The following is a 21,986-nucleotide window of genomic DNA, read 5'->3' as shown; positions in this document are numbered from 1 at the left end:
AAGCAGGGGTGGAAGTGGCCTAGACTAATACGATTATCACGTATATGCTGACTCCATACTCTATTAAAGCAAAGAGTGTGAAGACTTTGATGAATAGTGGCTAGTCCATGAAAAGTGCTCAATGATTGTTTTCTGAATAATAAATTATTTCATTTAGTTACATGATATTTCAATATTATGTAATAGGAACTTCAAATTGATATACCACCTCTTTCTTAGCTATTACAAGTTTGTAGAATGAAGAAAAAGATAGTGTCATTCCACATCAGGAAGAATAAAATTATATAGTACATGCTAAGTGCTGCCTCAGGGAGGTTGTTATTTGACTGTGGAATTTAGGGGTTGGACAGCAAGGGATTTGGTAGGGAGAGGAAGACTTAAGGTCTAGGGTTAAGGCCAGAGTTCTTATAGTTAGCTACTATCATGACATTCCAAATACAAAAAGGCTATTAGAGGATGAATTTGTTTAGTTTTATCAGCACATCTGCTTTTACACATAGTTCTTATTCCCATACTTTTTCATTCAAGCAGTGTTATTTTAACAATAATGGCAGAAAGAGTTACATTTATGCTATCTGGAAAAGCAAGGGTTTCAAACTCTGTACCAAAGAGTTAGTTAAGTGATGGACAAAAAGGTTGTATATAAAGAAAAGATAAACTAGAGCCTTGGAAAGAAATTATTAAGCTAGAATCGACCATTCAGTTTCATAAAAGTTCTTAAGAGGAGAAGGTGATATTAAAATAATTGTATAAAAAATATAGTCATAAAAATATATAATGTTACCCAATTGCTACTTTTGCCCCAAGTATAATATTTCTAATCCTCATTATATTGTCAGGTGGGTGCTATTATCTTTATATTATAGATGAGTTCCAAGAAAAGTGAGTATTTTGCTTAAATTCATCTATTTGTTAAATAGTAGAAGTCATCTGGAACAGTTTTTGGAACAACAAGGTTTAAAAAATTATTTTTAAAAGAGCAAAATTAGTATTCCAGTGTCGGTCTGCTCAACTGAAAAGTCTTTTTGGTAGTTCAGTTCTTCCTTTTAGTAGTCAGTCTCTCTTTTACTTCACCTGAAATCATAACTGGAAAACAAGAACGAGCAATTTGACTTGTTAAGTAAATTTTGTTGTGAATATATATTTTTTTTCATTCCCTGCAGTAATCACCCATATCTAAAATTATTGTCGGGTTGAAACCTTAACTGTTGCTCTTCTGAGGGCCTTATTCATTTTTTCATTCATTTATTCATTAATTTGTTCATTCATCCATTTATCTAATATCTTCCGAGTGCCTCCTGTCTGCAGGCAATTTACTAAACACTAAGATACAGCAATGAAGCCCCAAGAGCCCCTGATGCAGTGGAGGACACAAGAAAACAAAACAAGCCATTACATATTGACCAGTGATAGGTGCCAGAATAGAGGGGTGCTTGTCCCAGCCTGAGGGAGTCAGAGGCAACTACTTATAAGAGGTGATCACTGAAGGGAGATGATGAAGAGAAGTAGACACCAGAAGGGAGCTTGTGTTTATCTAAGAACCTATATATAATGTCTACGTGCTTCATCGATGTGTATCGTTTAATTCTAAAGTTCTAACAAGAATCCTATAAAGTGTAGTTATTATTAGCTTCAATTTGCAGATTAAACAGGGGAGGCTCAGAATTTGGACTTGCCATTGGCCCCATAGTACGTAGCAAAACCAAGTTCTAAAGCTTGACTCCAAAGCTCATGATCTTCCCACTACATCCTTCTCCTTCCTGGGACAATAATGTTCCAGTCTCACTTCTCAGATTTGGCAGAAACAGGGTTTGAAATGGACTTCGACATTTTGTGCATAAAAGACAGAGGTTGAGGTAGGGCTATAGTGGGGATGGGGGAAGTGTTGTCTGAGGACACAGTCTTTGGAGCTGATTTTATTTACTAACTTTCCTCTTTTTTCCTCATATCTCCATGTCGATAATGTGACTCTGTCCTGTGTTGAAATCAGTGACAATATGGCTCAATCTGTCCTTCCCAGTGCCTGTTAGACAGACCAAAGTCTGGGAACTTTCAGACAGTGGGGCATCCTTAGAATTTGGTTGGTCTGAACCACATTTTCCACTTAACACTTTCTTTTCATAGAGAGTATGGCAAATTCCAAACCATGGGCCTTGGGTTCAGGCAGACCTTTGGGCGCTAACGCATTGTTGGCCATGGACTCTAAAAAGTCAGCAAGGAGAAGGAAAAGAAAAAGTATAGAAACTCCAAGGATTGGAGTTGGAAGCCAGATTCTACACCTCAATGAGACCTTGCGAATGCCATTTAACCTCTCTGAACCTCACTTTCCTCATCTGTAAAATGAGGGCAATGCCTTACACCTCAGCTTTATTGCGAAGACTAAATGAAATGCCACGTTCTGAGAACAATGAAACATAGACGGGGCTCAGTTTGGTGGAGCCCCAATGAAAGCTCATGATTGTAGTGGGAGGAAGCAGTTATCCAAGGGAAATGGGGAGTAGTGATATTAGGGATGAGAGAGGAAAGAAGTGCTAAGCAGACAAAATACAGGTGTCTGCTGTGCACACCCCATATTAGATTTGAACTAAAATAAATGAAAGCTAGCAAAAATGTTTGGCACTTAGGTGCTCAATAAACAAGTGCTCAACCTTAGAGAAAGGATTTTAAAACCCCTGTTCTGTGTAAGACTTCTTACAGTGATGTTATTATCCAGCAGGCCATCTCCTCTAATTAAAATTTCACAGGACTGAGGAATTTAGTACCCTAACCTCAGAGTCTCTGGTACACTTGGTATTTTGTTTGAGATTGATGTATTTGGAAAGATTAGGGGAGAACAAATTCTTTGCCAGCTTCTAACTAGGCAGATGTGAAGATTTCCTGCTAGAATATTTTGCTCTCTGGCACTGGGGTCAGAGATTAAATAATTTGCCACCAGACAGATGTTCTGAAGAGCTAATTAAAAAACCGACAAGTACCCAAGACTTCAGAAAATTAGATTTATATGACTTCTTTTATAGGAAGATCAGAATCACTGCAGCTTAAAATCACTATATTAAGTGATATTTCCAGCATGTTTACTATTACAATAAAAAGGAGAGCCTTTAAAGACATTTTTAATTATACAAGTGTGTCTCAAACCTGAATGCACATTTTAAAGAAGTGGAGAATCTTTTTAAAAATACCTATGCTGGGCCCCATCCCAATTATATCCATTGGGAGGAGGTCTCTGGAAACAGAATTGTTTTAACTCTCTAAAGTGATTTGAATATGCAGCCAGGATTGAGAATTACTGATTTATAAATAAAATTTATTTTAATATCTCTTTTAATCCAGAGAGACACTGTAAAGTAATGTGTGGAAGCAGGATAGGAAATGTAGTTAGGCCAGTCTTGGTGGGAATGATAGAGTGACCCAGATCTTGTTCTGCTCTGGATAAGTTATCTAACTTTGTTAAAGGTTAAAGTTTCCTTACTTTTAATATATGGCTATTAGCTCTTTAACAGATTTTTGTGAGAATTACATACTAAAGTAACTACGGTCATGCCACAATGAACAAGCCCAATCCCGTCTGATCTCGGAAGCTAAGCAGGATTGGGCCTGGTTAGTACTTGGATGGGAGACCATCTAGGAAGACCAGGTGCTGTAGGTATAAAAAAATTAAAAATAAGGGATTGTAAGCTGACAAGTTCCTTGCAATCTGTGAGGTCAACCAAGGGTTGCCTCACAAATAAATAAATAATAAGTGAATGAATAAATAAATAAATATAAAAATAATTTTATAAGTAAAGCACCTGCTATATTCCCAGCATAGACACTCAGTAATAACTCTGGAAGTTACCACCATTTGTTTTTACTAAAATGCTTCAAGACTGTTTGTCAGACATGCTTATTGATATAAATGTAAAGATTCTGAGCTGAGGCACAAAGATGAGCACACATCAGCCTAAGGCAGTCAACACAATAGACCATCTTGTCATATTGCAAATATGTAAATAAATCACAGTCAGATTCAGTCTAAGTGTATGTATCTTAGAAGTCATAGAATGTATAAATTTCCTTTATTTAATAGTACTAAGGTCTGTATAGTTTTGCTACTATTAATAAATGTGAATAAATGTGAATAAAAATTCCCAGGTAGTAGTTTGCACTTAAGCCAGCAGCTCTGTTTCTTCACAATCACCTAGAAAATGTGGCCTTGGCTGTGTCTACTTGGATGCCAAGTAGCTCAATCAATTGTATTGCAATATAATTATCCCAAAGGTCTGAATGTGTAGTTTTATCATGCAGGATTTGATGATCCATGCTGGCTTTGGACTGAAAGGGAGTAAGAAGTTTGCTCTGTGTTGCTTGTACTTCTTTCTCTTAATCTGCCTTGGCTGTGACTTCAGTGGTGTAGAGAAGGACCAGCAATGCACGTCAGCTTTGCCTGTGGCCCTGTCTGCATTCTCCTACCCTGTTTATGCTGAAAACATGTGCCCTGCGCATGCTGTTCCTTTACTTATTTGAGAAATATTTTCTTGGGGGAGCTGAGATAGGGTCTGGATCAAAGCCTGTGTTCTAAACAGTATACACCTTGCTTTTTGTAGTAAGTGTAGGTAAGTGTTAGTGTTTATTCTTCTTGCTGGGCTCACACTGGGCCCTACCACTTAGAGTTGTGTGTATTGGGGCTAACCACTTACCCCTTCTCAGTCTCAGTGTCTTCAGCTGCAAAATTAAGGAATAGAATGCACACATTGTTGTGTTCTTCTGATGATTGAATGAGAGGAATATATAGATAACATTTATTGATTGTATACTCTATGCCTTTGTCTAAGTGTTTGTGCAATATTTCACATGTCCTAAATATTAACATGTATTAACGTACAATCACCTATAAAGTAGATCTCTTAGTTTCCTTTTTACGAATGAGGAAACTGAAACAGGGAGTGGTTAAGGTAATTTTTCCAAGGTCACACAACCAGAAAGTGGGAGAGCGGAGATAAGAGTCTGGCTTGAGGCCTGTGCTCCAAACACTATATACCATGCCCTTTTGTACTTTGTATGTGATAACCATAGTGGTAAATAATAATGTTTTCTCTTCTTCTTGGCTTCCTCTTGGAATTCTAATCTGAAATAGGCATGCTGTCACAATCAGCACCATGGTACACATGATAGGTATTTTAAAATAATTACTGATAGATTAATTGATAAAATAGTACTAAGGTCTGTATAGTTTTGCTACTGTTAGATTTGTATTATGTTTATTGACACTTCACCTGCAAAATAAACTCAATGACTACCTGCCAATTTAGCATTCATTCCTCTACAGTGACCTGGCTCAAGATGCCCTTTTCAACGTTATTATTCCCTTGCTGTTTACATAAACCTTGCCAGTGTGTAAGCTCAGTCAAGAACAGGACTTATTTTATTGTCTTTATCTTTATGTGTCTAGTACATAGTAGGAATCTAAATAATATTAATTGAATGAATGAATATGGCTCAATTACCATGAACTTTCATTTTGTTCCTATGTGCAATCTAGAAGCAGGAACTGTCACTCCTCGGCTCTAATGGGACTAAACATGGTTCCATGTCCTAGTCCTGACACCAATGAGCCTTTACTCAGCGTGTTAAACTTCACAATTTCACCAGCATCATCTTATCTTTTACTAAAATGATTTGACTAGGCTGCCACTAATTGGGCTTAGGTTTTAGTTGTTTTTCTCATAGTGATGATGGATTTTCATTGATTTGTCCACACTAGCATTTCACCCACCTCATTAGTAGATTTCACCAATTTGCATATTAATGAAAGACAACCCTATTTAACTGGTAAGTTAATATATGAGTAGAGGTTTAAAAAGTACTGCTGCCAAATCTAACATTGTATGTGAAGGAGGGCCCTTTTTAATGCTTAAAAGTAGATTTTCCTGTCATATCAACATGTTTTTCTTCTAATGTAAAAAAGGAGAGAGGAACTAAGATTTATTTAGCATCCATTGGGCCTAATGCTTTGGCAAAAACTTTTGTTATTGCACTGATCTTCAAAAACAATCTTGAAAAGGAATATAGCTTAGTAAGACCCAGGCCTTGATGTCAAAAAGCCTGAGTGTGACTTCTGGCCCTCTACCCTACCTGCTGCATGGTCCTGGAGAAGTCTCTTAATCTCAGCAAATTTCAGTTTTCTTTTCTACAAACGAATATGATGATATTCCATGTTTGGCATTTGGGGTAGGATTTTGTTGCCTCCTCCCCAACACACAAGAATATCCAAATGGAAGTCAAAGTACTGTTTTCGTAATGACTGGGGAGGTACTCCATAACCACTCAAATGTAGGGCTTATTTAGGGAGGTGTTCTGGCCCAGGAGGCCAAGGCCTGTGAGGCTAAGTGAGGTTACTCATCCTCACTTTCCTTGAATCTGAGACATCAGAGGACCTGGACCTGGCTTCCATTTGTTCATATAAGCAAGTTGCTGGACTCAAGAGCAAAGCATTGGGCTGGGTGTGTCTCCACCGAGGTCAGAGGGCCACAGGTAGTTCATGGTTGACCTCCCTCTGGGCACAACATCAGGAAGAGGAATTGTAGCAGAAGGTACGCCAAGCATGAGCAGTGAATTGAAGGCATAGTAACCTGCACAGCAGAAAAAAGGTCAGAAGTAAGCTATTCTCTGAGGACTGGCTTCCATGGCATGAGCTGGTACTTGAGCTGAAGATAGACAGACCACTCCCACCCCACCCCAACAATAACAATAAAATCAATAAGAACAAAAAACGAATCCTGGGATTAAATAAGATTATGCACACAAAGTGCCCAGCACGTTCACACTGTGAAAGCGCCAATGATCATTATACCTGGCAAAGAGAAGCAATTTTTTATTAGATAAATATTATCATCAAGATGATTGTATACATGAAGAAAGGGAGGCTCAGAGACATGAATTCTGATTTAAAAATCAATAACAGCATCACAAACAAACACAAAAGCAACCAGAACTTCACCTTGTTTTAGATTTAATAACTCCCAAAAGCATTTGTATTAAGGTTCTGTAAATAGGAGAAAATAACCAGACTGTTGTCTAGAACTTGAAAAGTTACTTTACGCTTTCACAGCAGGTGAACTCAGGGTTAGGCTTGAAGGATAGGGAACATGCTAATGAATATTTACATCTAACATCAGTAGGCATTAGCCATAGATACCATTCTAAAACTATCACTACCTCTTATATTTTCCATATAATATGACTTCACACAATAATCTCAAAATATATCAACCAGTTTGGCACACAGAGAAAAATTAGGGATAAGTAGTTACATTTCAGATTGGAAAAAAGATTTTGTAGTAAAACGGTTTGACAAATCCTTATCTCTTTACATTAAATATGAGGGAACACAGCAGAAAAGTTCTACAAATTGTGATTAAAACAGTCAAATTTGACTTTACTGGAGATCAAGTTTTTGTGTTTAGTACACTGGTAGCAAATATTTCGTATTTCTTAGTTTTCTGACTGTCAGATTAAGGTCAATTTAACCTATAGTAACTGAACAACATATTGTAGATTCAAATGTTTGCTCCATACTTTCCCTAAATTAAAGTTTATCTCATCCTCGAAACTATTCTCATATTTCTGATTTTATATTTTTTCTTTAAAGATTATATCCATCTGGCAATGTCATAGTAATAAACACCCCAAAATCTCAGTGACTTAAAACTACAAGGTCATAATTCTCACTTATGCTACATGCTACATGTGCCATCATGGGACACTTGGCTCTTCTTGATCCTCATTCATGGACCTAGACCAAGAGAATTTCCATCTCTGTGCTTCTGTGATTGCACAAGCAGGATCAAAAGAACATGGTGATTTGAGCACTGGCTCTTATTACCCCTATACGAAAGTGAGACACATCATTTCTCCTCACATTTCATTCTCCAATGAAAGTAACACGCCTAACTTCAAAGAGGTCAAGATAGTACACTCCTGAACTTTTGACCTGAAAGCAGAGAACCAGAAATACTTGGGAAACTACTAATGACCTCTATAAGAAGTATCTTATTATTTCTATTTCATACCAAGGTCACAAGAGTAGTATGTGGCCTAAGTTAGATTGAAGACTTGAGTGTCTTCTACAGTATTATGGTATAGTGTAAGAGTATGTGAAAATAAGAAAATTGCCTTCTAACTTACATTCAACGTACTAAGTGAGCCCACAAAACACTATTCCTCCTATGCGACAAAACAAAATAAATATTTTTGCCTTTGTGGAGGACTAAAAAATAAAGTTCTTTGAAGGAATAAATGAGAGTGAGGGGAATAGAGGGCTCATGAATAGGGTATAGGAAAAGATATTTAAATGAATTGCCAAAAATACCGCCATTCTGTCACATATAGGTCTCAGTTTCAGCATTATTTCAGAATATTGAATAAGAAAAGCTGTTTTGTCTTTTTTACCCCCTTAGGAAAATATAAACATCGACGAAGCCTCCAGATGCCTGGTGAAACATATACTTGCAAACGAGTGTGACCTAATGGAGTCCATTGAACCGGATGTCGTGAAGCCCCATCTCACATCGCCCAAGGTTGTCAGCTGCTCCAGCTGTGCCAAATCTTAGTAGGCTTCTTTGCTGGCATATGATGGAAATAATCGCATCATCTCATGAATTGTGTCTCAATTTTTACCATTTTGAGTAAATGTCGTGATGGGGACATAACATGTGGCAAGCCAAAGATCTATGCCTGTTTCATTCCTATAAGAGAGAGAAATAGCAATGTTCTTTTTATGTTTGTTGTTTTTTTTTCCCCCCCAGCATCAGCACAGTGTTTACGAGCTTTTAAAATATTTAGTCTGTTACAAAAAATCTGTGTTGTAGCTGACCACAATTCTGCAGGACCAGAGTGGGCCCTGTTATTTGCTTCTTTGAATCAGGCAAGGCCTCAGGTCTTAAAGAGAAAGGGGAGAAGAGCAGACTGGCTGGCACGTTAAGCACTGGATTTCTCTTTGCCCCTAGTATCTTTGTCTAGATTTCAATACATTTTCTGCTGCTCTGATAGGCCTTTTAAGTAGATACAATATTTTCTCCAGAGATGACCTCCATTCTCAACAGACATAAGAGTTATCTCTGATTTAGCTCTTCAGAGGCATATGCACAGTGTTCCTGTGCTCTTGTTGTTTTTTATTGTCACTTGCCATGCCCTGAATGTTGGTTTAACCGAAAGCTGTATGAAAAGATCTGCCCCCTGTATATGCCTCTTTCTTAGCTTTTTCTGACTCAAGCTGTGGGACTCTTCTGTACATGTAATATATGTTATATATGTTTTCACAAGTGAAAAATAAAACAATAACAGATGCTGCTTCCTTATTTCTGTAAGTGCTTTAAGTTTCTTAGTATTGTGAACTTTTTTTGACTCTGTAACCAAGGTTCTCAAGACCCATTTCTAAAATTTTATTTCAAACAGGAGATGGAAAATGGGCATTTAAAGGAACTGCTGGGCACTATTAAAACTAAGATGACTCTATTCCATCTGTATGTATTGTTCATATTGACATTTAGGCCAAGAAAGTAGTGTATACAAAGTTGGTTGAGCAGAGAAATATATCCTCATATATTCTAATCAATAAAGGTGCCAGACCAATCAACATACTAAAAACAAACAAACAAACAAACAAAAAACCCCAGAAATATGCACGGTGATATCTTGCCTTACACAATGGCTATGGCGCTGATGTGCTGCAGGTAGCTACTATTTTTTTTTATAATAGTTTTTAATGGCATTATTTTCCATTAATATTCATGATATACTCACAGGATATTTATGTTTTTCTAACGTGTTTTCATGTGTCCTATCTATCTTATTTTGGAATTCACTGTTTCCATACGCACCAAGCATACAACTTCCTATTCTATGCAAGTGTTCGATACTGTCCCCAAGGGCACTCTCTGGTCATTGGAGCATTTGGCTACTGTGAGGCCGGCAGATGCAAGTGCCAGGGAGTTAATGTCCCCAGGAGCAGCCCTCCACCAATGACAGGAGGGATTGGAGAGTAAATGACCTAGGTTCTCTGTTCCTCAGGGAGGACAGTGCTAAGGCTGCACTATTAAGGCTCTCAGAACCTCCCAGGGATTAAACTTCTGGTTCCCACAGGGGAAACCTTCCATCAGATTCATCTTTTATTGACTTCCTTTCTGTTATTCCTCACTTCCCCACTCCTTTACTGGTTCTTCCTGGGTTCACTTCCCAAATAAACTACTTTCACTAAAATCCTTGTTTCAGGGTCTTATGGGGGAACCGAAGCCCAGCCTAAGTTAGTTGGGACAGAGGTGGCTTAGGAAGCAGTTCCTCAATACCAGCTTCTTAAAGTGAATCATTAACCACCCAGGTGATAGCAAGGTCCCCCTCGCTGATGCATAGTATGGTGAGACTAATCCCTAGCAAGATGTAGCACCATATTCCTAAGACTCCTATCAGTTGGATTGGGATAGAATATAGATAGAAGGAAATTCTGTTGCTTTTGTGTTTGAAAGATATGGAATTGTAGAGTTAGTTAACTTTCATAGAAATACTGTAAGAGAAAAAATTACAGACTTGAGTCAGCCAACATTCAACACAGGATTTGGTTGAAGATCTACAAGAAACAATCAGAATGATCCTTCTTTCCTTTGGTTCTGGATAGACCATGATGAAAGTCACGCCTAAGATTTGATTTTAGGAGAAGCAGAGTTTTAAAGGAGGCCAGATTCGTAAAGCTAGCAAGTCTCTTCCACTAATGTCAGGATCTGGGAAGGAATCAGACTCTGAAATACAAGAGGAGATATTTGGGTAGATGCTCTTCGGAGTCTTGAATCTAGAGATTCTTCTGAAACTCTGGCCCTTACCCTTTCCAGTGGGAGAACAGCCAATTGCCTCATAAAAGCCACACCTCAGTAGGATGTTTTATAAGGTTTGATGAATTCTGCTTCCATCTCTCCTTGTTGCTTCTGGATAAAGAACTAGGATCAAGTCCGAGTATGACCTGAGCACAAAGGTATGACCTATGTTGCTGGATGAAATGGATTATTAAACAGATGAACTACAGGACCTGGCTAGTACATACTAGTCGGACTGAGAATATTCTGGGGATTTGGTCTTGAGATGCTAGATCAGGGAGGACAGAATATAAGACCAAATAATAGATAATCTATTTCTATGAGAACGCTCTTTCATGAGTTAATTTTTCACATTCTGGCAAGTACACCTGGAGCTGATCCCAACATCCTACTGGAATAGCTTGGAAACAATGTTGACTTAAAATAAATGAGGCAGAGATGCCAGAACTACCTTGGCAAAGTATTGGAGAAGGGCTCCAAGGTCTCAGAGACATGGCCATGTTATAATGGATTTATTCTGTGATGCCAGAGAAACTACCAGATAATTATGTTCCCTAGCAGAGCCCAGAAGACACTCCCTTCTCTGATGCAATAAGGAGTGTTCCCAAAAGAGGTAAACCAGCACTAATGAGAAGCTCGGTGGTGGCTGATCTCTGTAGACCAGGTTTGAGATTGTTGCTGTGTTTCTCTGGGAATGATACCATACATGGTTAAGGTTTAAATTGTCCTTAACCATAGCTACTATTTGATGCTGTTAGTATATTTACTTTTGTGACATGATTAAGTAGCTTCAAAAGGTGGAAGTAGGAATGAAGCCTTCCACTATCGCTTTCAATAACCCACTTAAGAAAGTGAGCTTCCTCTTTTTAAAACTTCAGGATCTACAGAGTTAGAGGTTTTGATAATTCTACCAGAGGACACAGTAAGGGTTCCACTAAATCTACAGCTTCAGCTGCTGCTTGATTAATTTTGACTCCTCATGCCCTCAGGCCAGGAGTTGGAGAAGGTAGTTATGCTGTAGACAAGGGTAATTCATCCTGGTTATCAAGAGGACATAGAGTTGTTGCAAAATAATGGAGCAGGTAGGAGTATAGGACTCAGTGGGGTGCCTCTTGATGCTTCCAAGTGGGCTGAGAACTGAAAGGGCAATTGCAGCAATATCTATGAGGTTTAGTAACTGGGTTGTAAGGACAAGTAATCTGAGACTCATTCTCAGGGAAAAAAGTCTGCATTATTACACCATGCAATGAACCTAGACTACAAGCAGGTTGGTCAAGGGAATGGAAGTGGGAAAGGAGGGAAATGATGAATATCAATTGTGGTCTCAAGATTAAGTATAACCATGGAGACTGTGGGTTTGTAGCATTTCCCACCAAACCTCCTCTCGTAACTTTTTCTCTCTCTGAATTATGACCAAAACTTCCTTAAAAAATCAGTGAAAGCTCAGAATGAACTAGTCCAAGGTATGAACTAGACAATAGCAAAAGGAACATTCTTGGCATACAGCCTTCTATTGCAATCCCCTGCAACTCTGCCTTAAAGCTTTCTCTGGATGCATAGAGCAAATCTGTCTTGCATGCTGGATAGGCCAAAGTGCTACAGAGTTAACACCTCCAGGAGCAGTCTCATTTAAGATTGACATAAATTGGTATATAAATACTCTGGCTTCTTTACCCCTCAGGCAGGATAAATCCAAGGTTTACTCTAGACTCTCTTTCAGAGGTCCCCAATGAGATTGAGGCAAATTTCACACAGTGGTAACGCTCACTAGCACTACCTTTTGGGATTCCTATTTTTACCCCTCACTTTTCTACTCCTCTACCAGTGCTTCCAAAGATCACCTCCTAATTAAGAGATTTTCATTTTTGACTGAACTTCAACCCTAGTACTTCTTAAAGCACCGAGGCATCTGGACAGTAACTATCATTATGGTGGAATCTCTAATCCACTATTTCTCTTTCTAACCAGTACTGAAATGTGATGTCTAAGATATGTACGGTAAATCAGAACTATGTGTCTTCTAACTCATCTACCACAAGAAATTGTTATTTATAGTCTTTAAAAAAATGAATATTCATTGATTAATTGGTCCCTTCACGTCAACAAATACTTGCTGAACAATTACTATATTCCCAACACTTGGCAGGCACTGTTGTGGAGATACAAATAACCAAGTCATGATCTCAGGTCTTAAGGTGTTATGATCAGGTAGAAGACTCAAACATGTAAACAATTCACCACGTCTCAAAAGAGAAGTCAAATGTCTAAACCAAGAGATCTTTTCTGAAAATATAATTTGTTTCTAATTGCAGAGATCGCAGTTTCAATCATGTTTAAGGAAACAGAATACATGTTTCTACCACTCTCTCTTCCCACCATTCCAAAACTGGGATCTAGCCTCACTAGATTGGTTTGTTCAACTAGCTCTTCCTACTGTTTGCAATATCCTTTTCCTTTTTGGGGGGCAGGGGGGAGGGGGCTGGAAATTCTACCCATTCTTCAACAATCAGTTTAATGGCACAGTCTCGTATCCTTTCAATATCTGTAGATAATTCCACACTTGCACAGCTCCTGATTGATTCCATCATTAAGCACTCACATTCTGCATCCTAGTGATATATCAACTGTTATTTATAGAACACATACTATGGGACAGTCATTGATATGTAACTTTACCTTTATTGTATCATTTAATCCCCAAAACTCTACATGAAAGTATTCATCTCCTTATTTTATGTATGAAGAAATTGAATTACAGAGATATTGAGCAACTTGCCAAAGCTCACACAGCTTCCAACTGGTAAAGCAAGGATTCAAACCCAGGCAGCCTAATTCTTATGTCCATGCTCCTAACCATTGTGCTGAGCTGTCTCCTCTTAGATGTCCGGAGGAAGCATTTTCTGAATGCAGAGCACAATAGTCAGCCCAGAAAATGATAATTGTGTTTACCATATGCCTTCTACTGCTAAATATTTCTCTTAACTACTGTGAGAAATGGTGCTGCCATGAGATAATAACATAAAACACTTAGCATAGTGCCTAAAACATAGCAAGTAATTAATAAATGTGGTTATTATGATACTATTCTGTCTAATTATTAAATTATTAGATTGAAGTAATACAAACAAAACTATCAGATAAAAATGGTAGGTATTTTTGGAGGTGTCAGATATTGGACCAAGACCAATCTATTGAGACAGAAGGTAATTAGTGATTGCCTAGATTTGAGGGGATTGAGAGTGACTGCTAAAGGGTATGAGTTTTCTTTGGGGCGATGACGAAAATGTGGTGATTGTAGTGATGCTTGCATAACACTGTGAATACACTACAACTCACTGACTTGTACATTTTAAATGGGTGAAATGTATACAAATAAATAAAGCTGCAACAAGAAAAAAGTGGTGCCTCACGAGAAATCAGTATGAGTTTTTGTTTTTCCTAATGTGTTATTTTAGTCTCACGATGGAGTATAGTCCTGGTGTTATTCCACAGGAACCTTAGTAGGTATCTTGTTACCACCACTGTCACCTGCCTAGTTAGCCATAGTCCTGAATTCTTGACTTGCTCTCAGATATTGGAACTAGCATAATGCATGTATTTAAATTCAGCCACATCTGTGATGTTTTTGTATGAAAATATCCCTGGATTTCTGGGTTCCCCAAGCACCAGAAAATTTCCCAATTTGGGCAGAGAATAGAGCCCAAGGCATCCTAATAAAAAAGACAGAATCACTGATGGACTAAGCCTAAGTAACTCTCAAAGATGAAGACGAAATGCCTATGGGAAGTGTGTACACACTATTTCACTGTATCGATGAGTCTGAAATTTTCCATTTCAATGAACCAACTTATTTTATTCAATGTAGTTGATTTTCTGAATCAATATTAATATTATTGATCTTAATACCTAGGCAGAGGCCCTAATAATTCCTACGTACAAGTACTCAATGGTAAACATAAGAGTCTAAAATTCAAAATACCAGCTGACCCAGATTATGCTTTCTATTAGAACAAAATGTTCTTTCAAAAGAGCTTAAAGAAACCTTATGAAAGTGTTTTCCAAATATGAATATATCAAAGAATTGCTGTTACCTATAATACAATGCAAAGTTTTCTATTTTGAATTGAACTTTTAAGGAATTACCTTATGCCAAATCTGTAACATCAATCAATTTGTATTCATGAACTTCTTAATCAAACATCTATCAACTCCGAAAAAGTTGCTATGTTTGATGCATTAAATAGATCACATGTCAAGGTTTCTACTAAAATGCACAATGCTTAATATATGTTAGTTTCTTTTGCTGTGATAGCTGTTGTCATGGAAATATGAGGAATAAAAGTCATGGGTGCCTGCTCTTTAAGTTTGCTATTTCCTTGGGGAAACAGGAGTGGGTTAATAACACAAGCAAAAGATACAGTTCTGGATCAAAAAAAAAAAGGTTGTTTCTATTTCTACTGTATAACATTCTTCATTTTTATTTTATTATTGTAATAAATGTTAATAGTTATTTTTTTCTCAGATTCTATATTGTATCTTTCTCAAACATAATGTCATTTCATCATTACTACCAGACTTTGGGGGGTGATTTCACATTTTATGGATAAGAAAACAGGATGATAGAAAGCAGTGTCGATCCAAATGTGTCAAGTAATTCTGGCAAGACTTCTAAACAATGTATCTGCCCTTCTGGACAGTGGGCTAATCAGAGGACCTCATTCCTCATAGCTAAAGTGACATCTAGGGTTGTGCTTCTGATTCAACTGAACCATTCAGAATTCTCTCCTTTGCCTCTCCCACCCAAAGCTTTAAGAAAGGATGCCATAGGAAATGACCATCATTTTCTCACCCCATGAGACATCTGGCAGTTAGGGGAGCATATACCAATACACAGAGAGATGAAGAATCAAGTAGTGAGAAAAAGGAAGGAAGGGAGAAATAAAAACTCCCCCTGAGTCCCTTGGTCCAGCTGTGTATGAATCCTGATTTAATCTTTAACTTCTGTTACATGAGGCAATAAATTCCTCTTTGGATTCTTTGCTCATCTATTCAGGGCATACCAAGGTTGATTTTCTGCTGCTTGTTAGACTCTCCTGACTAATAAGTTCACACAACCATTAAGCATGCAGTTAGACTTGCATCCAGTAAATCGTATGCATGGTCCTCAAAGTCCATGTTCTTGACCGTAATGTTTATTTAAAATTATAGCTTCCACTTAAATGGTAGATTTTTATAGGCACTGGAGGATTTACTTCAAATATTCTACTAGTAGGAAAATATGTGAAGGCATGGTTAATGAAAGAACAAATGCTTTGTGCTAATAACTAAACAGTCAATATCCCAAAAAATAAATAGGCAAGGTTAGCAATATCAGATGTTTATGTAGCATTTACTCTGTGCCAGGCACAGATCTGAGTGCACTATTTGTAGAAAACATGTCTAGCACATAGTAAGCACAGATGTTAGTGTTATTTTCCCTGTGATCTCCAGGATAACCATTTAAATTTATATTTTGCTTTATTCTCTCTGTTTGAATCTCATAGGAATTATAATTAATATTCAAAATTTCTAATTATTTCTATATGGGCAACAATATAAACATATAAATAGCATATAAATACAACAATATAATTATAAATATGAACATATAATTAAACATAATTATGTATGTTATTAAGTTTCTTTGTTGGTCAGCTGATAACCAGCTATTGAAGATATTGGCAAACTTGTGTCAATGGGAGTCAGAAGAATGTTTTTTTTTTTGTGGTATGAAAGGACAGCAATGCCTTTATAACATATTTCCTCTTATAATAAATATTATATATTTTATAGAAAATAAATAAAACTAATATAAAATTCATATGTGATTCCACTATACACAGTAACCAGGTTTTTTCTCTGCCTAAATGGAATTGTTTTGAATTGTGTTTTGGGACCTAATTTTTTCTCTTAATAATTGATAATAAAACACCTGTCTAATTTATTAAACAATTTTATATGAGAAATTTTGAGGGCGAACAGAAATTCTATTGTATTGCTATATACTGTGTTTTTTTTAACCAAACCACGAATGCTAGACATTTAAGTTATTGCCAACAGTTTGCCTTTAACTTAGTGCTATAAAGATCAGTTTTTATGCACATTCATGACCAATTCTTTAAAATAAATTCCTAGTAGTGAAGTTTTTGAATTAAAGATCATTCAAAATTTTAAGGCATCTGAAAATTACTTTTGGAAAGCTATTTATTTCTGTTCTCATCGATGATGTCTAAAAATATCCGAAGAGCACAAAATTTATGTTCATCTCTCCTACATATACTCATAAAAATTGCAGATCCCCTGCAGGGGTCTTCAAATGTGTGTGTTTGGAGGGAAATGAGTGGTAAATATATGAGAAAAAGAGAAAACTTTGCAGACACCAAAAAGGGGATGTCAGATTACAGCAATGTCACTTTCAGTTGGAGATCAGATTAAATTCAGATTTTAGTCTCTTCTCCCACCCTCTTCTGCAATACCCTTGGGAAAGATCGATTTGCTCTCTAATAGTTGGGGACATGTGCTATGGCAGTAAATAAAAAAACAAGTTTAAGAGAACACAGGGTTTCCTAAGCATTTAGTCTACTTGCAAGATAAAACATGCAGGCTCTTGCAAAACTCGCTTGCTCATATTACTAAAATTAATAAGTCAAGTCTTCGCGTTTTATAGTTAGTGTTATAGTACACCTATTCTACCCAAATGTCATTATAATGTGACTAGTGATAGAATTATCTTAGTTTGTTTTAAACCTATGGCAATAAAATGTACTTCCCAAAATACTACTGAGGTTGTTTACACCTTAACTTTGTATAAACTAGAATAAATGCAGACATGACATCTTTCCCAGAAATATTGTTTTCTATTTTTAATTAAAGGAGAACCAGGTTTTTTGATTTATTGGATTGGTGGAATATAAAATATCAAAGACTATTGGACTATGGATTATAATTTTAACATGCTATTATAAAGTACTTTCTTATACTATTTCTGTGTTGTTTTAAGGTTATATACCATCTCACCACTGCCTTTCATTTCTTTTGTTTCTTCAGGAGAATATTAGGCTCTCATAAAAGGAACATTTCATAAATGCTTTTTAATTTACCTTAACTGACTTTAAATCAGAGTTTTTGACATCTGTCAATATTGTACTATCGAATTGAGAAAATGTTAACATTTTTTTAATGTGAATTAAAATTTTAATTATCACAAGGCAAAAGTCCCCTATGTGCCAAGAGTTTGTTCTATAGCAACCGGATATCTAGATTTAAAGAGATTAAACCCAACACTTTTGTCCTAAGAGAATATCAAGCAGTGTAAGTGTTAAAGGAGAGTCATCTGGCATATCTTAACGTATGGTCCCAACATGTTATACATTATATTCCTAGTAATTATTTATCTTATAACTGGAAGTTTGTAGTTTGTACCTTTTGACTGCTTTCCTTCAATTTCCCCTCCCCCTAAATCCCTCCTTGGGTCTGGTAAACACAAATCTAATTTCTTTTTTCTATGAGTTGGGTGCAACTTTTTATTTATTTGTTTCTTTGTTTAGGTTCCACATATGAGTGAAATCACACGGTACTTGTCTTTCTCTGCCTGGCTTATTTCACTTAGCATAATACACTTAGGGTTCATCCACGTTGTTGCAAATGGTAGGATTCTCTCGTTTTTATGGCTGGCTAATGTTCCAGTTTTGTGTCTATCCTGGAATGGGAGAGATTAATGGTATATTAGAAAAAGCACTAAGTCTGGCTTCATTCATTCACTCATTCACTCAATCTTTATTGAGTTTTTCAATGTATCAGCGAGTGGAGATGTCAATGTGTAAGAAGTACAGATAATATTTCTCCAGGGCTTCTGGCTAGTGGAAGAGATGGAAAACAGATCATCAAAGTTACATCTTATGTGATCCACTAGCCATGGAAGCAATAATATGAGTGGCTTGTATTTGGGAGTTGGAGAAACCTTAACAGGCATGTTACCAGGAGTCCTTTGAAGGATAAGTATATATTTCAAGATAGAAGAAAAGGGTAGGACATCTGGCAGAGACAGAGAACATGTAAAAATGAAGTGAAAGGTGAAGGAAGAGTTAATTGGCAGTTGTGGCAGAATGCTTCCTGTGTAAGTAAGTACAGTAGTCCCCACTTAACACAGTTTCCCTTTCCGGGAGTTCATTTGCTCTCAATAGCAGTCCAAAAATATTAAATGGGAAAATTCCAGAAATAAACACTTCGCAAATTTTAAGTTGCACGCCGTTCTGAGTAGCATGATGAAATCTCGCGACATCCTGCTCTGTCTGGCCTGGACGTGAATCGTCCCCCTTTTCAGCGTCTTTACGCAATATACACAGTAAATGCTCCCCACCTGTTAGTCAGTAGCCATCTTGGTTGGCAGGTCTGCTGTTGCTTGTGTTCAAGTAACCTTTATTTTAGTTAATAATGGCCCCAAAGTGCAAGAGTAGTGATGCCAGCAATTCAGACATGCCAAGGAGAAGCTGTAAAGTGCTTTCTTTAAGTGAAAAGGTAAATGTTATCGACTTAATACAGAAAGGAAAAAAAACCCACACCGAGATCACTAAGAGCTACGATAAGAATGAATCTTCTATCTGTGAAACTGTGAAGAAGAAAAAAGAAATTTATGCTAGTTTTGCTGACACACCTCAAGTTGCAGAAGTTGCAAACTGTGCGTGATAAGTGCTTAAGATGGAAAAGGCATTAATTTTGTGGGTGGAAGACATGTCAACCTCATGACTCGACAATCCTCTTTCTGACAAATCGTCAGGTCAATTGTCACCTAACGCTCTGCTGCCATGCCTATGTCTTTCGCCTCACTTCATCTCCTCACATAGGCATTATATCGTCTAACATCATCACAAGATGGGTGAGTACAGTACAATAAGATATTTTGAATTATCGACTTAATTTTGTGGGTGGAAAATATGACATCCTCATGACTTGACAATCCTCTTTCTGACAAGTCAGAAGGTCGGTAGTCACCTAACACTGCCACCATAAATTCCCATAAAGTTATTAAAGTATATTGGTATAATTCTATTTTTTCCTTAGTTATTGTTGTTAATCTCTTACTGTGCCTAATTTATAAATTAAACTCTATCATGGGTATGTATATATAGGAAAAACATGACATTTATAAGGTTTATTACTATTTGCAGTTTCAGTCATCCACTGGGGGTCTTGGAACATACTCCATGTGGAAAGGGGGACTACTGTAGTGTAGAAATTGTCAAGCTAGGACTAAAACACAGGTTGAAACCATGGTGAGGGTGTCTTATATTGTAAGCAGTTACACTTGCCATCAGTTTTAAACAGGACCGACCATCAGATGTAGATTTTAGAAAGTTTCTCTGGCTGTGGTATAAAAGATAGATTGAAAGTAGCACTGGGAGTGGAGCAACAAGTTAGGATGTTGTTATAATAATCCAAGTAAGAATTGCTGAGAGCCTTAATAAGAGGAATAGATTTGAGAGTGTAAAGCTGCAGCAGATATTTTTTAAAAGTGTAATTAAATGTTTTTTACTATATTTACAAAGTTATCTGACAATGACTACAATCAGTTTTAGAACATTGACATTACCCCTGAGAGAAACTTCATAACCATTAGTCAATCCCAATTGCCACCCCACTCCCATCCCCTGGCAATCACTAATCTACATTCTACCTTTATGGATTTGCCTATTCAGGACATTTTATATAAATCGAATGACACAATATATTGTCTTTTGTGACTGACTTTCCTTAGCGTTTGTGTACAGGTTTTTGTGAATATATGTTTTCAATTCTCTTGGATATATACCTAGGAATGGAATTTCTGGAATTTATTTGAAGTACTGACAAATTCCTTTTCAACATGGCCAGATTATTTTACGTTCGCACTGGCAATGTATGAGACTTCCAATTTCTCTCACCAACACTTGTTGTCTGTCTTTTCAGTTATAGCTATCCTAGTGAATATGAAATGTAACTCATTTCAATTTGCATTTAACTGATTTCTAAGGATAGTATGTTTTCCTGTGTTTATTGGCCATTTGTATAACTTCCTTGAAGAAATACCTATTCATTTGTCCATTGTAAATTGGGTCCCTTGTCTATTATTGAATTGTAAAAGATTTTTTATATAATTCTACATAAAAATCCCTTGTCAGATATATGTTTTGTAAATCTTTTTTTCCCATTTTATGGGTTGTCTGCTCACTTTCTTGATGGCATACCTCGAAGCATAAAAACTTTATTCTGATGGCATCTATCTATTGTTTCTTTTGTATCTGGTATAGTTGACATTACATCTTATAAGGCGTTGCCTAACCCAGGGTCTTTGTTCCTATTTTTTTCCTAGGGATTTTATACTTTAAGCTCTTATTTTTAGATCTATGATCTCTTATAAGTTAATTTTTTATGATAATAAAAATAAATCTATGGAATACTTCAGATAGATGGAACAAGCTGTGTGAATACCAATTTTAATGTTAGCTCAAAAACTAAAACACTTACTACGCTTTTGTTCAGTTGGTATTCAAACAAATTGTGATGGATATTCATGTTTGATTCAATAGCAATTTTTGAAACAATTTTTGTATTCTTATATATAAGTCTTAGCTTCATATAATTATAATATATTAAGGTTGGTCACCAAATACATAAATATTGAGTGTAGCTATAGAATTTAATAAAACCAAAAGTTTGAGTTAACAAATGAAAAAAGTATATATTATTGGAAACTTGTGCTGAAAGTTGAAACTTGAAGGCTATAAGTTAATTTTTGACTATGATGTGAGGAAGGGGTCCATCTTCATTCTTTTGATTGTAGATATCCAGTTGTCTAAGCAGAAATTGTTGAAAAGATTATGCCTGCCCCTGATTTTGCCTGAGATAATAAGCTCCCATTGAGGCCTGACTCCTAGAGCTGGCCTAGACCCCTTATGTAAGCAGCCTCCATGCCCTCAGAGACCACTCTTCTTTCATAGCCCAAAGGGATGCTGCTGCTTCAGGGAAATGTTGGAAGAATAGAAAATGGGGGATTGTGGCATAGAAAAGAGAACATGTTTAGGAGTAACCCACTCCATGCTTCCCAACTCCCTCTGGATTGGGGGT

The 21,986-nt window shown here is 36.8% G+C and overlaps 1 protein-coding gene and 1 pseudogene across 1 annotated transcript in view; both read left to right on the top strand.

The window, feature by feature from the left end:
* The window catches only part of RAB38 (RAB38, member RAS oncogene family), a 44,771-nt gene extending 35,433 nt beyond the window's left edge, over window positions 1-9,338 (top strand). The window contains exon 3 of the mRNA XM_039848302.1: window positions 8,439-9,338. Within this exon, the coding sequence (XP_039704236.1) occupies window positions 8,439-8,591 (153 nt within the window). The 3' untranslated portion in view covers window positions 8,592-9,338. The remainder of the gene's footprint in view (window positions 1-8,438) is intronic.
* Window positions 3,531-3,649, top strand: LOC120590575 (uncharacterized; annotated as a pseudogene).
* Window positions 9,339-21,986: the final 12,648 nt, after the last annotated feature.

This window comes from Pteropus medius, unplaced genomic scaffold (assembly GCF_902729225.1).
Source record: "Pteropus medius unplaced genomic scaffold, Ma_sr-lr_union100, whole genome shotgun sequence".
Lineage (NCBI taxonomy): Eukaryota > Metazoa > Chordata > Mammalia > Chiroptera > Pteropodidae > Pteropus > Pteropus medius.
The sequence above is the reverse complement of the archived record's forward strand: the minus strand, read 5'-3'. Positions and strand labels throughout refer to the sequence as shown.